This window comes from Setaria italica, chromosome VII, assembly GCF_000263155.2.
Source record: "Setaria italica strain Yugu1 chromosome VII, Setaria_italica_v2.0, whole genome shotgun sequence".
NCBI lineage: Eukaryota > Viridiplantae > Streptophyta > Magnoliopsida > Poales > Poaceae > Setaria > Setaria italica.
In genome coordinates, this window is record NC_028456.1 from 31,365,849 (window position 1) to 31,381,576 (window position 15,728).

Here is a 15,728-nt window from a genome sequence, read left to right on the forward strand (position 1 = left end):
GTTTCAGCCCAAATGGACAACTGTGACACCTAGCAGATTTAACAGACGTAAAAGCGGCTAAATGTTTCGATGTGTCCATGATGCACTGATGTGTGCTCCGAACCACCATGAAAGATACTCACGTGACCACATGAGGAAGTTCCAACAGAGAAATCATCGAACCCAACAGCTAGTGCTGATTGCTTCCGTTTCCCAGGCAAACTACAGACTGACACTCATACAGTTCAGTATTCCTAAAATGCAGAGTCCAATGAAACAGGAAGCAAGTAGCAGAATTGAATCGATATCTACACTCCACCCAGGTACCCTTTGTTAAGACAGCTGCACATGCTTCGCGTACATTGTTAGATGATGATTTAGTCTCTTAACTGTTGATGAGGATTGTTTCAGTCTCTTCTATGCAGACAGCCAGACAAGCTGCCTCATCCTTCTCTCTGTTTTCTTCACTTGACTAGACCTGATGATCCCCACATCTGAATACTGATGTTCTCCATTTTGCTAACTTTCTGGCCACAATCACAAATAGCTACTCTTGAAATTGTTACTGAGCTTGGTTGTGCCGTTCGTTTGATGTTCAGGGCAATGACAAGGTGGCAACTATAGCTATAGGCCCATAGCAGCTACAGTGCAAATATAAGGCTATCCCATTACAATGTATGTGAAACACTCTCAGGACAGAGCTACCCAATATGAACGTATGATTTGAGATCCCCACCACATCCTAATTAACAGTGTGACTTAGTTTCATTTGCTTGAACAAGCATTCGCGGCAGGAAGCAGTAACCCACAAAAAAATGATAAGGGAAGGCCACCACCCATTGTGTTGCACTGTTTACAGTTATTTCTTCACTATAAATATCAGCTTATATCCTATTCCCTCCATTCCAAATTGTAAGTCGTTTTAGCTTTTCTAGGTTCATAGATATTATTATGCATCTAGACATACACTATATCCAAGTGCATAGTAAAAACTATGCACCTAGAAAAGCCAAAACGACTTACAATTTGGAACGGAGGGAGTACTAAACAATCAGTCATGCTTTGTGCAAATCTGGAGAAACGAAGTGAAAAGTGAAAAACATGTGGATCCTTTTGCCTGCCTAAGTCAGTAACAATTGTCGCGGCATCCAGACTCTGATTTTCTATATAAAGTTCCTAATATGTAATAATAGATAGCAGACCACAACATCTCCACTGTCTCCATTATTCAATCAGTAAATTCATCTGGGTATGATCTTACTGTTATGAATCAGGTAAAGGCATAACCGTGGTTTCAATCTGAAGGCTAAACCATAATTATACAGGCTGCACTTTGCAGAGATTAAATGACATGTCAAGTAGATTCTTGAAGACAGATTATCAATCTAGCACTACTGATTTCATTTAAAGTTTACGAAAGAAGAAGATAAAACAATATCTCATCAAGTCATCATAATGATAAGTACAGAACATGAGCTTTATTGGAGGATAAATTTACAGATCTTTTCTTGATGTAAAACAAAGTTTCAATAGGATGATAACAAGAAATGATGGGTGCCAAGATTATTTGATAGAAAATAGAAAAAAAGGAACTTAAATTGTACATGATATCATAATGCCACAATTATGAACCATACCCAAGATTTTTCAGTTCATGAGATAGTATTGTTGAAGTTTGCTATGTGTTTTAGATTTGCTAGTAGCTCAACAAAGATATGGTATGGTTTAGCTGATACTATAGAGAGACAGTGGCTCCAGTCTACATTGTTGTGATTGTTATATTGTCCGCCGCTCTTATAGGACGAATGGGGAACAAGAGCCCTTTGATTCTAACAGAAATAATTATATTCAGCTGGAGAACATATGAAAAGGCATTTCAAAGGTACATGGAATATATTATCATCAAGAGTGTCAGTGAATTCAAATCTGTGCAGGAATGACTACATCAGTTGCTACAATATGCTGAAATCAAATGTATATCATGCTTAAGAGTTAACTTTAGAAAATACTGAGATTCTAAGCAGTAAGATAAAATGCCAATGGAGCTATAATACTATCAGTTAAAGTTTTACTATTCAAGGCATGATGAATAACTTGCACAGACAGAAGATGAAACTGCATGAGACAAGCAACATCAGGCATGGCATCCAATTTGCAGTGCCAAACAAAAAGTTAGCAGTGGGCTAGTCAAATAAACTGAGAACAGTAGAACTGCATGAGACTAGCAACATCAGGCATGGCATCCAATTTGCAGTGCCAAACAAAAAGTTAGCAGTGGGCTAGTCAAATAAACTGAGAACAGTAGAGCAATGGACTAGAGCAGCTCACGTAGAAAGATCAGCATAAGATACATACTTACATAAGCATTCCAGATGATACTGGGATTACAGACTACTATCTACACTCACTGATTTCGGCTTACCAAGCTCAAATGTGCAGCAAGAACATCCCTGATCCTCTCCCCCTCCTTGTCCTTCTCACCCTCAAAGTCCACAAACTCATCAGCATCAGCATTCCCCTGAATCTCCTCAGGCATCGGCTCCCCGCATTTGATGAGAAAATTGTGGAGCAGACAACCGGCAACTACAACATACGGCAATGCCTCTTGGCACTCACCCTTCCAGCATTCCTCCAGAAGCCTCCACCGTGCTCGCACATGGCCAAAGGCACTTTTCACCACCTGCAGCCCGTGCGCGTGCACATGGTTAAAGATGCTCTCTTTGGATAATAAGTCATCAGTGGCATTCCCATGTTTGTACGGTGTCACAAGCCAGGGGAGCAGCGGGCAGCAAGCAGGCCCCAAGAAGTAGCGGGGCACCGAGCCACCGATGAGCTCGCCCTGAGGCGCATTGGCGAGCACGATGGACTGGGAGGTGTACAGCTTCGTCCGTGGGAGGATCTCAGCCGGAGCCATCTCCGGGTCCCACCCGATGGAGACGTCGAGGAAGCGACCGTCGGCGTCGACCAGCGCCTGCGCGATGGCGGCCTCCCCGAACCGCGCGTACCCGAGCGCGCCGCAGCAGTTGGGCAGCGAGAGTGCGCAGAATCCCGGGACGGCGCGCGCGATCCGGTCGGGCGCGGCGAGGTCGAGCAGCATGGCGAGGCGGTCGGCAATCGCGCGGCAGACCTCGTAGAACGCGCGCGCGGCGACGGCGGGGGACGGGAGGCCGAAGCGGCGCGCCACGGCACGCGCGGGCGCGGCGTGGGCGAGGCGGAACAGCGCGGCGCCGAGCTTGTGATCGGCCGGGAGCGCGAGGGACGAGGACGAGGCGGCGGGGGCGGGGAGATCGAGGGCGTGGAGGAGCTGGAAGAAGGCGGGCTTGGACATGCGGAACGCGTCGCGCCAGGCGGAGTCCGGGAGCGAGGGGGAGGAGAGGAGGCGGAGGAACCAGGAGGAGGGCAGCGGCGGCGACGGCGTGGGCGGGGAGAGCGAGAGGGAGGTGAGCGTGAGCGTCTGGAGGTGGAGCGGGAGCAGCGCGAGGAGGCGGGACACGGCGCGCGCCGCGGAGAGGAGGAGCGGGTCGAGCGCCAGCGTCTGGGACGGGAGCAGGAGGAGGTCGCGGTCGGACGCGAACCGCAGCGCCAGGGTGACGGAGGAGGCGAGGAGCGCCAGCAGCGACGTCAGCTGCGGCGGCGACTGGGGAGCCGGGGGCGCCGGCGGTGGGGGTGGCGACGACGGCGCGGGAATGGGTGCCCGGGCGCGGCGGGAGCGCTTGCTGCCGGAGGCGACCATCCTCGGGAGGCGAGCGCGCGCGCCGCGCGTGGTGGGGAGGTGGTGGTTGTTTTTTGCGGGTTTCGGGGAGCTGGACGGTAGCGGTGGCGACGGCGACAGGTGGGAGTGGACTGAGCTCTGGCCTCTCTGGGGTGCGCGAGCTGCCGAGCTCGTTGGGTCAAGCGGTGATGGGCTCCCCACTCGCCCGCCTCGGGCTTGACGACGACATGGGCTTTTGCAGGTTTGCAGCTTGCGGCAGCGGCAGTGCCGGCCGCAGTGGTGGGGGGAAACCGGAAACGGGATGCTTTCTCGGGAGACGGATGTGACTGCCACGTCGTCGTGTTGAATGGGGCATATGGACATGCAATTAATTCGCAGTAATTTTCGTGTCAGGCAGGAGTCCAGATTGGGCTGGCGTTCATGCGGACTGTTGGTAGTGGGGGTCCGGCCCAGTTAAACATTGGGCCGGGCTGCTCAGCAAAAGGAGGGGACGTAATTGTTGGTCCTGACAACATCAACAGGCCCGAACATGGACATAGTACTACAACACTGCCTTTTTTGCCTGGATGAAATTTTAATGCACGAATTTGTTACTAACTCCTGGAAGCTCTGTAATTCTTGGTGCACGTTGCCCCACAAGATCAAAGAACTTTTGAATTATATGTATGTATATATGAACTAAAACTCTTATGTTCAATCCTTCAATTGCAATATCAAGTTTGATTCAATTTCCTTGCTATTTGCGCAACAAAACTACATATATCTTCCTTCCAATTCTGCATCACGTTCCTAGGATCAAGTGACAACAACAAAAAAAGCATTCCCGCCATGCCCCTCTTGTTGAAAGTTCTAAAAAATAAATCAAATGATAGAGCATAATCAGAAGATATATAACCTGTTCGCTTCAGCTTATCAGCCACCAAATAATATTTTTCTCTCACAACAAATCAGCCGTTTCAGCTTTTCAGCCGGCTTATAAGTCTAGCTGAACAGGCCCATACTTGCCAATGATATTTTTAGGAACCACCTATTGGAGCTTAAGAAATGGTGAATTCTTATTTCTTCACAGCCTTGAAATTCTTACTTCGCCTTCATCGCCTCTCTCCGGCGGTCTCAGGTCACCAAACGGGGCATGGGTGAATTTCCAGCGTGCTTCGCTTTTCTTTCTTCCCCGCCAAGTCTCCCGAGTCCCAGAGACCCAGAGTCTCAGATCTTGAGAAAGGCGAGTTCCCGACTTGCGCCCAAAGAAGATGGCATGATTCAACCAGCAAATTGTTTTTATTCCAGACCCTTACCCATATATGGTCACTGACATATATACCCCACACATCGGCGCACCCAAAAGCCACCGCAAAACCATCGGCGCACCCAAACACTCAAGCCAACTCCTCCGATCAACCCCGATGGCGTCCGATGAGGCCCCCGCGCCGGCGGCGGATCGAATTCGGGTGGTCGGCAAGTGGGTCGGCGCGCTGGAGGTGGACCTGGGCGCCTGGACGGTGCCGATGCTGCGGGCGGAGGTGGCGCGGCGGGTGGGGGACGGCGTGGACCCCGAGCGCGTCGGCCTCATCTTCGGCGGCCGCGTGCTCAAGGACGACCCCCCCGCCTCGCTGCGGGAGTCCGGGCTCAAGGGCAACGCCAAGGTGCTGTCTTCCCTCACCTCCCCCGATCGCGCCAAGGAAATCGCCGCCGAGGCCGCCAAGGCGAAGGCCGAGGAGGAGCACGCCGCTAGGCTTGTCAGGCTCTGGTAAGGATCGTCCTGATGCTTTCGATCGAAACCCTAGTTAATTTTATGTTATTTTATTTTTGGGGGCAGTTAGGTTTTCTGCTCCCTTGTCCAACAGTTACGTATTTTTTTAACTGCAAAATCAAACGGATGTTGTTCCTGGTTATGGGATTGAATGCCATAGCAAAAAATTGCTAATTCTATAGTGATTTTTACGCCCATGATTTGTTTGTATGATTCTGTGATATAGAAAAATTAGGAAGAACCATAAATTTGTTAAAAATGTAATGAGGATCATAGTCCTACTTCGTAATGTGGGTAATTGAGTACCTTGTTTTTGAAATTAAAAATTCAGTACCCCAGTCAATGAATTCACATGAGGTGCAGGATAGAGCCTGAAAAAGGCAGGTTTGTTTGCTGGTACACTTTGAAACGAGCTTTAACCAGGATTAACTTCTAAGTTGCACTGAACTACTCACAAAATTCTTTCATTCGATGATCACTGAACAATATGATTGTCTTGTAGGGATGCTGCCAAAGCATTGTCTCAAAGGCACACAGATGGCTCCTTCCTTGAAGATGAAGACTACAACTTAGATCTTGAGGATCAAAGTGGGCAGAAAGTGATGTTTGGATCTGTTGATGATATGAAGTAATGGACTAAATCTTCTAATGAGAGTTTCTCATATGATGTATACCATATGTAACTCCATCATCTGTGCTATCTTTAGGGCTTTGAAGATGGCTCTAATGCTTCACCAAAAAGGTAAAACTCAGATGAAGAAGAAAATGTACAAGGAAGCACTAGATGTGTTAATAATGGCTGAGGTACACTGCCTTTTACTGCCCTACTATGCTTCCTATCTAGCTTATGTGATTGTAATGTGTTATTGCTACTGCAAGAAACCTGTGGAGCTTTTGAACTGCAATGCGTTGACATGCTAGGTACTCAAATATCTCTACACTGACCAATTCTTCGTTGTCTTTACAGGAAGCTTTCTCCCTTTGTGACTCAAAACTCATTGAGGTAACTTGAATAATAGTGAAGAATATTCTTTACTTTGTATCAATAAGATTGCTGAAATTTTACTTACAATTGGTACGTGTTCTGCAGAAAGTTGATAATGTGCCAATGCTTCAACTAGATATAGTATGGTGCTATTTTGTGCTTCGTGATGTATCGTGCTTAGAGGTTGCAGGGACTCGCCTTGAAAAAGCACGAGTAGGATTTGAACGTTCCCATGGGAAAGATTCGTCTCGCTTCAGAATACTTCAGGCTGGCCGGCAAGCAGATCTTGCTATGTGAGGCTCTGTACTATATGTTTGTTACTGAGCATGCTTATTTTCATTCAGAAGTCAGATTTGCTACTTAGACATAAAGGTCGTGAAACATTTACGGAAAAATTTGTTGAAACATTTAAGGGAAAAATTTCTGTGGAACTGTGGATGAATGGAAGGTCCCATCATCTTCTTTTCTAAAAGGGAAAACGGACCAATATATGGAGGGTGATATAGAAATTACATTTAAAAAAACAGCTCAGGATTTTACTCAAATAACTGTCCTTTTGAATCATTGCAGTTGACTCCTAACATACATTTTTGTCTCCTATGTGTAATAGTTATGTAAGGCTGGAGCTTTTGGAAGGAGTGGTAGCATATTATAACGGACGTACTGAAAAGGCGCGTGGATCTCTCACTTCCGCGCAAGCTAAATACCTGCAGGTACATTCTGTTGATCATCTTTTCTTTTCGTTCTGTAGCATATAAGCATATTGTTGTTCTGCTCGTCAGTGCTTTAGCACCTTTTCATGTTGGACATACCAGTCTCATTCTTAATTTCATTAATGGATATGAAATTTAGCTTCAAGTACCAGATGAAGCTATATCGATGTTAATGGATATGGGCTATGAAGCACGCTCCGCAAAAAGAGCATTGAAGATGACTGGCTATGATATTCAATCATCTGTTGATCTCTTATGTGAGGAGCGTGAAAAGAAAATTCGTAGAAAAGAGGAGGACCGAGAGAGACAAAGAGAAATTCTGTGAGCTTCTCATCAAGCAGTCTACCCTCCCTTTTAATTTCTTTATCTTTTTTTGCTTAGTAGTGAAATTTTTCTTGGTGTCATCATAGGGAACAAATGAAATATGGTAAAACTCCCATGAACAAGGCAGTTGACCTTCAGAAGCTGAAAGGCTTGACTACCATTGGGTAAGAATGTTGATCTATTTACATTTAGACTCAAGAGTTGTTTTTTTAATTGTATTCTCAAGTGTTGTTGTTCTAATGACTTGCCAATGGGATTGGGGCCTAAACCTTGAATACTAGGATATATAATGCCCAAACAAGGGGGATCTGAGTCAGTTAGTAAATCTGAAATAAGAAAATGGAAGTGCTTGAAAAGGCCACCTGATTGCTCGACACACCTAGACGATTTCAGCTGAAATCATGTTCTGTATGGGCTTAATTTTGTTCAACATTTGGTCGATGTTTGCAATTCTTAAGTCATATTTCATACACATTTGTTGTTAGTAACAGAGGAATGCTATTGAGCAATGTTTGTGATGTTCGGTAGTAAAGTTTCATTTTGTTGGTACATATAGTGTTGGCTAAATGCCTAAATCTCAATATCATCTTACAATAGTTCTTATTGTTTCTTTTTCAGAAAAAAAGGATTTCTTTTACAACTTAATTTTTAGTTACTGCAATGTTACCTTGATTTTCCATGTGGTTCATGTTTTGTTTGATCTAATTTAAGATGTTATGAACCAACCTTAGAGGACTTTTGGGACACCCATTCCTGGCAGACACACTTTGCCCTCTAGAAATTGAGTCTTATTCAAAGGCAGAATAAATTTCAGTTGGTTGTGCTTGGTGACGCTAATTTTACATTGCTATTGATTTGTGCTGCCATATCAACTGACCAGTTGTTTCAATTTTCAAGATTCGAGAAGTATCTTGCTGCAGAAGCACTGCGCATAAATGAAAATGATGCTGAAAAGGCATTAGATCTTTTGACAAATCCTGAACAAAACTGCATCCTGCAAGTATGCTTTCTCTGCACCCTCTCTGTTTTGGTATGCGTAACAAGCTGCTCCACAGTTATTTACACATTCTCTTTGCTCACAGAGTAAAATTCAGGCAAAGAGGAGCCGGGCATCTCGTGGTATGTATGGGTTAACACATTCATCATCACCCTTCGAAATGCTGTCCTCAATAGTGATGAAATTTCACACCATTTTTTTGGTTCTCTTCTTTCTTGCCAGGGATTGGTGCAGGATCGTCAAGCTCGAGGGCAGCTGCTGCCAGGACTGCTCTTATCAACAATTCTCAGGCTTTTGCTAGTGCTCCACCACATGCTGTGGATGGAAATGCTCCTCCACATGCTGGAGATGGAAACCCACCAGAGGGAAATGATGCAAATGGGAACCTGCCAGAGGGAAATGATGCAGATGGAAACCCACCAGAGGGAAATGATGCCCAGTTTTTGGACTCTGAGGAGGCTATGAACAATGAAGAAACTGAGAAAGAAGATGTAGATATGACTGATGAAGTAGCTGTGGATGATGAAGACACAAACTCGCATCCGGTTCCAGCCAGGGACGTGTCCATGGAAAGTGAGCTTGCCCATGATCTGACGGGGGATGCCTTGGATGACTACGATATCGAAGTCAGCGACGAAGGACAGGCGATAGCAGAGTACTTGAGCTTACTGGAGTCAGCTGCTAGCTCGTAATGTGCAAAGATCTACACTACTAGATATAGGTATCTCCAGCTTGAGAATGAAAAATATTTAGGTAGTGTCAAATGCTGAGTTTGACTTAGTATGGTGGGCTTGTACATAGTGGTACCCTATGGAATAAAATGATGCCTGGAAATTTCTTACCGTTGCATCGAGCTTGTCTCCCATGGATCGCTGCTTTGCTTAATGTTGCATACAGAATTATGCGGGGCTCTGAACATGTTTGCCGGATATGGTAGTTTAATTCTCACTCGTTTACAGCGGTGTTTTTCTGAATTGAATCTTACTAAAATAAGGCATCCTAAATGATTATAGTATGCTAGCTCGTGATGCCTTCCAAGTTTCTGGAGATGACAATTGACCATGTACCTTAATTTAACGCCATTTTTTAGAGAATAAAATCCTCTTCCAAGGGATTCCGTCGAGAGTCAGAGCACAACAATGGAAGCAGTGCAAACATGAATTGAATTCGGAACAAAAATAGTTTGTTACAAGATACACAAAGTACAAATGACGTGAGGTGACAGTAGACGCATATACAAACATGCAACAATAATAGCAAATCGAATCAAATAAGGAATGCGCTTGCTGAGCAGCCCGGAAGCGAGTGGCTTTCATCACCCAAATCCGTGGAGGAGCCTTTCAAACTTTGTGCTCGAGGGGGGAAAATGGAGACCTTTTGCTGTGCACGCGTGCATGGGATATATTGGGATGGGATGGTTTAATTTAAGCGCATTTGTAGCCGGGCGGGACGGCGCAGCCGCAGTTGAGGAGCACCTCGAGCGCGATGGGCACGTAGACGGAGAGGTCCAGCACCTTGGCCTTGAGGGCGGTGCACAGGCACGCGGCCGCGGAGAGGCCGGCGACGCCCTTCACGAGCGGGCAGCACTTGACGTTGGCGTCGCCGACGTGCACCTCGTTCCCGAGGATGTCCACGCACGCGCCGAGCTTCAGCGCGTCGATGGGGCACTTGTCCGACGACGGCGCCGGCGTCGGGGTCGGTGGTGTCGGGGGCGGCGGGCACCCCTTCCGGCCTCCGGGCGTCAACGGCGGGAGGGGGACTGACGGCAGGGGGACCGACGGAATGGGGACCGTCGGGATGGCGACTGGCGGCAGGGGGACCGACGGAATGGCGACTGGCGGCAGGGGGACCGACGGCAGGGGGACTGACGGAATGGGAACTGACGGAATGGGGACAGGGAGGCCGCCGGCGGGTGGCGAGCCTTTCTGGCACGAGCCGCACTTCGTCTCCGCTTTCTCCCACGCGAGGGCGAGCGGGGAGGAGGAGAGGGCGAGCACGGCGAGGACCAGCAGCGCGGTGAGCTTGGCGGACTCCATTGCTGCCGCTGCTTCTGCTAGCGAGAGCTGAGGTTTCTGTACGAACGAACCTGCTTGTGGCGGGAGGCTTCGTCGGAGCTCGCCGCTTTTATAGGCGGCCGCCGGGGCGTCATGGGGCCGGGCATTATTGCGCGGCGCCGGGGCATTGCCGCATTGGTGCGGTGGCATGCAGCGCGGCAACAGCTCACGTGGAGCCAGTGGGATTGGCAGTGCTGGACGCCCTTGGCTCGTTGCCATGGCGCCAAAAACAGGCGCAGCGGCGTGTGACACTCGCTTGGTCGCGTCCGCGGGCATGATTGCAACGTCACTGCAGACTGCATCGTCCCTTCCGTTGCGCTGCTTTGGCCCAGCCCTAGTAGTGCCTGATTTGCATATATCCGATGCTCGTCGTTTGCCTGCAGCTACATCATCTTCCAGGAAGGGCAAGCTGGCAAACGCAGATAGATGCTTGAATGGTGGTTGCCTGGTTGGTTCAGAACACGTAAGAGGACGGTACGGTAAAACTTATCAGTTTAGTTTCATCTTTTGGGTCCTTTCTGTTGCTGTAGATGAATCTGCAGTGTGCACTCTACCCACGGAGGTATATGCAGTTGTGCACGTCGATGGAGTTCATCTGACGATGAATTTACCGTGTCCAGGTCTGAACTATATGCGATCATCTCTCGGCGTCGGCCAATAATGTGCCATGTGATTGAATTTGAATATAGGCAAGAAGCTTAGTTCTACTGGGTACACTTCTTTCTTCACAGAGAATTATCAAAGGGCTTGACCAGATTACTACCTTTTGTCACTGTTATAAATAGTAACCCCCTGTTGTCATGAATACTTTACGTTTTTCATAAAATTTTGGTCAAAATTACAAAATTTGACTGCCTAGCTTTTCAAATTTTATTTTGAAAGTACAAAATCGTACTGTGTGTACATTTATGTTGACAATTACTTTCATAATCTTACAAAGCAACACTGAATATTTTTTTTAGGAATCAAGGGGCAAGAAACTCACTGAACCTGGCGGAAGGAGTAAGCATGGAAGCTACATTAGATCACAGACGAAATGACACCAGGATCGGAGGGGCTCTATCCGGGTGGCTTGGAGCACGGCAGACCCAAAGCTTGACGTGTTCACAGAGCTGCCTGGTGATGTCGCGCGGCGAGAGGCGGCGTGCATAAAAACCATCCTGTTCTGGACCTTACAAGTCACCCGAGCACGGCGAGCGCCGCGTTGTGTCCGGTCGGCGGCGGTGAAGCGAGCAACACTGAATGTTATAAATACATCCTAATAAAAACAGTGATATTGCACATAAGAACTATAAAAGACAAAAAAAAGTAAAAAAAAATTATTTATGAGGGCAAACTTAGTTCTATTGGGTACAGTACTTTTTCTTCGCAGAGAATTATCAAAGGGCTCGACCAGATTACTACCTTTTGTCACTGTAATAAATAACAGTTCCTAGTTTCTCATATGCATACTTTACGTTTTTCATAAGATTTTGGTCAAAATTACAAAAATTGACTGCCTATTTTTAAAATATTTAATTTAAAAGTACAAAATCGTACTGTATGTAAATTTATCTTGAAAATTACTTTCATAATCTTAGAAAAGCAACACTTAATGTTATAAATACATTCTAACAAAAAAAAGTGGTTTAAATTGCACATATAAGAACTATAAAAGACAAAAAAATAAAAAAAATGATAAATTACTTATGAGGGCAAACTGTGGATGCCAATCAAGTCCACAAAACCAGTCAAGTTGAACTCGATCGTCATGCCCATGCGGCCTAGTCCTCGCTTCCTACCAGTTGCATGCGAGGGACTGACAGAACTACATCTCTGGCTGGGGTCGGTCAGCCCTAGAGCAATCGCAAACACTTTCATGCATGCGTAGATCTGGGTCGGATGACTGTGCGCTGATGTCTCATCATACGTCCATCATAACGTGCGAAACCAGCACGGAGTAGCCCCTCCTCACAAATTATACGCGAGCAGGTCTGCTGGTCGTCATGTGACGAGGGCGTGGCGTTACTGATCCAAACGGAATCATGCATGGCCAGTCGAGAGCGATGGGACATTTTGCCTGCTTTCTGCTGATCATATGTTCTCAGATCAGATCGATCTCCAAATTATTCGAGGCACATATACTTTACAGCAACCTATAGACTCTTCATCCCACGCAGAACAAACGAATTTACGGGTACACATTTGACCAAACTTGCAGTTGCAGATGGCGAAAGGCCAATGATGGATGCAATGTTACTTCGTCGGACAGCAAAGCGAACAAGGTTTCACATGGACAGCAAGTGCCGCATCAGAGAGCATGCACAGATGCATCCGTGACCATGCATGGTCAGAGTGTCAGACACACTTGAAGCCGTCGGGTAGCTCCGACTTGCAGGCGCTGGCCAGGGCCCCGACGCCGACGGTCCACTCCGTGGGGATGCCGAGCACGCTCTCCTTGATGGTGGTGCAGAAGCAAGCGGCCGCCTCCGCCGCCGCGAGCCCTTGCACGACGTCGCAGCACTTGTCCCCGAGCTGCGCGCCGGCCTGCAGGCCCGCGGCGCCGAGCGCGCCGACGCAGGCCCCGAGCTTGACGGCGTCCCGGGGGCAGCCGAGGTAGTCCTTCCAATGCAGCACCTTGCGCGACGCGGGCGACGCCGCGGCGGAGACGGTGGCGGCGGCCGCGGTGAGGAGGAGGAACGCGAGGGTGGCGGCGGCTACGCGGGTGGCCATTCCTTGCCCAGAATTCAAATGCTACGTGCGGCGTGCGCCGAAGATGACCTGATGGGTGACGCGCGTTTCCAACTCTTTTATAGCACTCCCTTGGGGCCTTTGGCATGCATGGATGGCACGGGGTACGTACGTACATAGGTGCTGTAGCTACGTGCCGAGGAAAATGTTCGCCTATTCTGTTGCTCCCTCCAATGCAATCTCATAAATATAAGTAGTTTTGTCTTAGTCAATTTTTTTCACTATAACCTTCAATAACTAAAAAACCAAATAGTTTTTCAACATAATGTTGATGTTACTAGATTCATCATGCATGAAAATTAGTTTTGTAATATAACTTTAATTCATATTTGAAATGTTATATTTTTATATAAATTGTTAGTGAAAGGCTTCAAGTGTTACTTTGTGCAGATCTTACATTTGTGATTGGTGGGAGTAGCTATTTTGACTTGTTCGAGGTACAACACCTCCTTTTACAACTAAGCACAATGCATCCCAGAACTAACTAAGCACAACTAGCCAGCTAGGATGGGGCAAAGACAACTTAACCCAGAATTACAACACTAGTAGCACAACTAGCTAGGAAAAATAGTTTCATAATATAAAACTTATGCATTTGAAAGATACATCTTTTTAGATATATATGGTAATCAAAATGCCACTTTGTAGACATGTCGATGTCCTAAACTGTTTACATTTGTGATTGAAGGCCTGCTGGGTGTGACGTGCGTTTCGTACTCTTTTATACTACCACCGTTTTAAATTATAGGTCGTTTTAGATTTTTTTTAGGTTCATAGATATTATTATGCACATTAAATATGATGCATAATTAGAAAATTCAAAACGACCTACAATTTGGAATAGCTTACTTTTTTTAACCTTGCATGCATGGCGTGGAGTACTCAGGTGCTGCAGCGAGGTGCCAAGGAAAAACGTTGGGCGATCTCTCTCCCTCCGAGCACAAATAAGTTGTTTTAGATTTTTATTAAGTCACAAAAATATTTTCAACATGATGTGGTCAACATTTTGAGTTATCGATGGTCAACTAAACATCTAAATAGTTTTGCAACATAATGCTGATGCAACTATATATATTCACCATAAAAATAGTTTTGATATTATAAACCTTTTATATTTGAAATTATATATATTTTCTATAAAAATTGATGGCCAATATAATGCGTCACTTCATAGACGTGTTGATGTCATCCTAAACTACTTTTTACATTTGTGATTGGAGTAGCTATTTTGACTTGTTGAGGTGCCGAGGTATCAGGTATGGCACGTCTTTTTACATCGGTGGGTAGGTGTAGACGTGTAGTAGTACTGCAGTAGTAATTTGTAGTACTGTGTCGTAGAATGCGATGTGTGTTTCGGAAGTATGTGACGCCCGGAGACGGGGGTCATGTGGTGTGTCGCCCTCGTAAAACGACGGGCAAAGACGGTGACACGGCCGGCCGGAAAACGAACGGCTATCGCCAATTTGCAATCCCGGTGTGGCCCACGGTCAAGTCGCCGGCCGCGCAAGGCACACGCACTGCTAGGTGAGCCACCAGCGCCGTGCGAGAGCTCATGTGAGGAGCCGGTGGCTTCATCGATGCAGCGAAGCGAGGACAGTGGTGACGATGGAGAAACGCATGCATGTGCCGCGGGTGGCGACACAGGTGCCAGCCTACCGTCGTTCAGCTAGACCTAAGTCGCTTCGGCATCCCATCAGCCAGCTTTCGGGAATTGGCCGGGATACACAGCCTGTTCGTGGCAATGACCTCCACGGACGCTGCGACTGCAAGGATATGGATGATAAGAATCGATCGGCAGAGGAAGCTCTGCCAGGTGCCAGCCTCCACACAAAAACGTGCCGCGAGGCCGGCGCGGCGTGACAATTCGGCCTCACTGCACCAGGCGAAATCGAGTAATCGTTGAAGCAGGCTTGGGCATTTTTTTGGGGATGCATCATGTTTCCCGGTGGCCACCGTGCCGGCATGGATGGTGTGATTGTGATGTGAGCCTGGGGCGGGCGGAAACTAGAAAGCGGTGAGGAGGAGGGGATGCGTTGGATGACTAGGTGTTGATCTCAGCAACGAAGTCTGGTGCTAGGTTTCTTTTTAACTTTTCTTTTCCGTCGAAAACTCTGGTGCTAGTTTTTGATGTGCAAAGATATACTCTACTAGGAGTATGTAGGTATCTCAAGCGTCAGGGAAAAATACAACTAGTCTATACACATGTTTGCCATAACGAAGCTCTAAATGGGTTCTACAGCCTGAGGTTCGCCTTCCTTCAAACTTGCTGCATAACAGAAGGCGAACAAGAGAGCAGGCTAGCTCCAGAGATGTTCCAAACAGAGCAGGATAAGTGCACTAATCAATCAACAGCTGCAGACTCTCAACCCAGATGCGGACCCAGAGACCTGCACAACACCCGGCCCTTTCAGTTTCAGCACGCAAACCGAACTCAGGGCGGTTTTCTTCCGCTGTCTTATTTTTAGCACGTGTCACATCGAATGT

At 47.1% G+C, this 15,728-nt stretch overlaps 4 protein-coding genes across 4 annotated transcripts; 1 reads left to right on the forward strand and 3 right to left on the reverse strand.

Annotated features, from left to right (window-relative positions):
* Positions 1 to 2,383: 2,383 nt before the first annotated feature.
* Positions 2,384 to 3,712, reverse strand: LOC101763997 (protein ANTAGONIST OF LIKE HETEROCHROMATIN PROTEIN 1-like). The gene is made up of 2 exons (XM_022828563.1): positions 3,458 to 3,712; positions 2,384 to 3,298 (listed from the first exon to the last, which is right to left on the reverse strand). The coding sequence occupies exons 1-2, from the start codon at positions 3,710 to 3,712 to the stop codon at positions 2,384 to 2,386; spliced, it is 1,170 nt and encodes a 389-aa protein (XP_022684298.1).
* A 1,190-nt stretch (positions 3,713 to 4,902) lies between these two features.
* Positions 4,903 to 9,359, forward strand: LOC101763598 (NEDD8 ultimate buster 1). Its single transcript, XM_004976958.4, has 11 exons — positions 4,903 to 5,438; positions 5,944 to 6,069; positions 6,149 to 6,245; positions 6,409 to 6,444; positions 6,532 to 6,719; positions 7,037 to 7,139; positions 7,279 to 7,460; positions 7,550 to 7,627; positions 8,361 to 8,463; positions 8,546 to 8,582; positions 8,683 to 9,359. The coding sequence occupies exons 1-11, from the start codon at positions 4,993 to 4,995 to the stop codon at positions 9,150 to 9,152; spliced, it is 1,866 nt and encodes a 621-aa protein (XP_004977015.1). The 5' UTR covers positions 4,903 to 4,992; the 3' UTR covers positions 9,153 to 9,359.
* A 243-nt stretch (positions 9,360 to 9,602) lies between these two features.
* LOC101764410 (pEARLI1-like lipid transfer protein 3) lies at positions 9,603 to 10,572 on the reverse strand. Its single transcript, XM_004976960.4, has one exon. The coding sequence runs from the start codon at positions 10,494 to 10,496 to the stop codon at positions 9,885 to 9,887; it is 612 nt and encodes a 203-aa protein (XP_004977017.2). The 5' UTR covers positions 10,497 to 10,572; the 3' UTR covers positions 9,603 to 9,884.
* Positions 10,573 to 12,576: 2,004 nt separating this feature from the next.
* Positions 12,577 to 13,288, reverse strand: LOC101764809 (putative lipid-binding protein AIR1). Its single transcript, XM_004976961.4, has one exon. The coding sequence runs from the start codon at positions 13,224 to 13,226 to the stop codon at positions 12,852 to 12,854; it is 375 nt and encodes a 124-aa protein (XP_004977018.1). The 5' UTR covers positions 13,227 to 13,288; the 3' UTR covers positions 12,577 to 12,851.
* Positions 13,289 to 15,728: the final 2,440 nt, after the last annotated feature.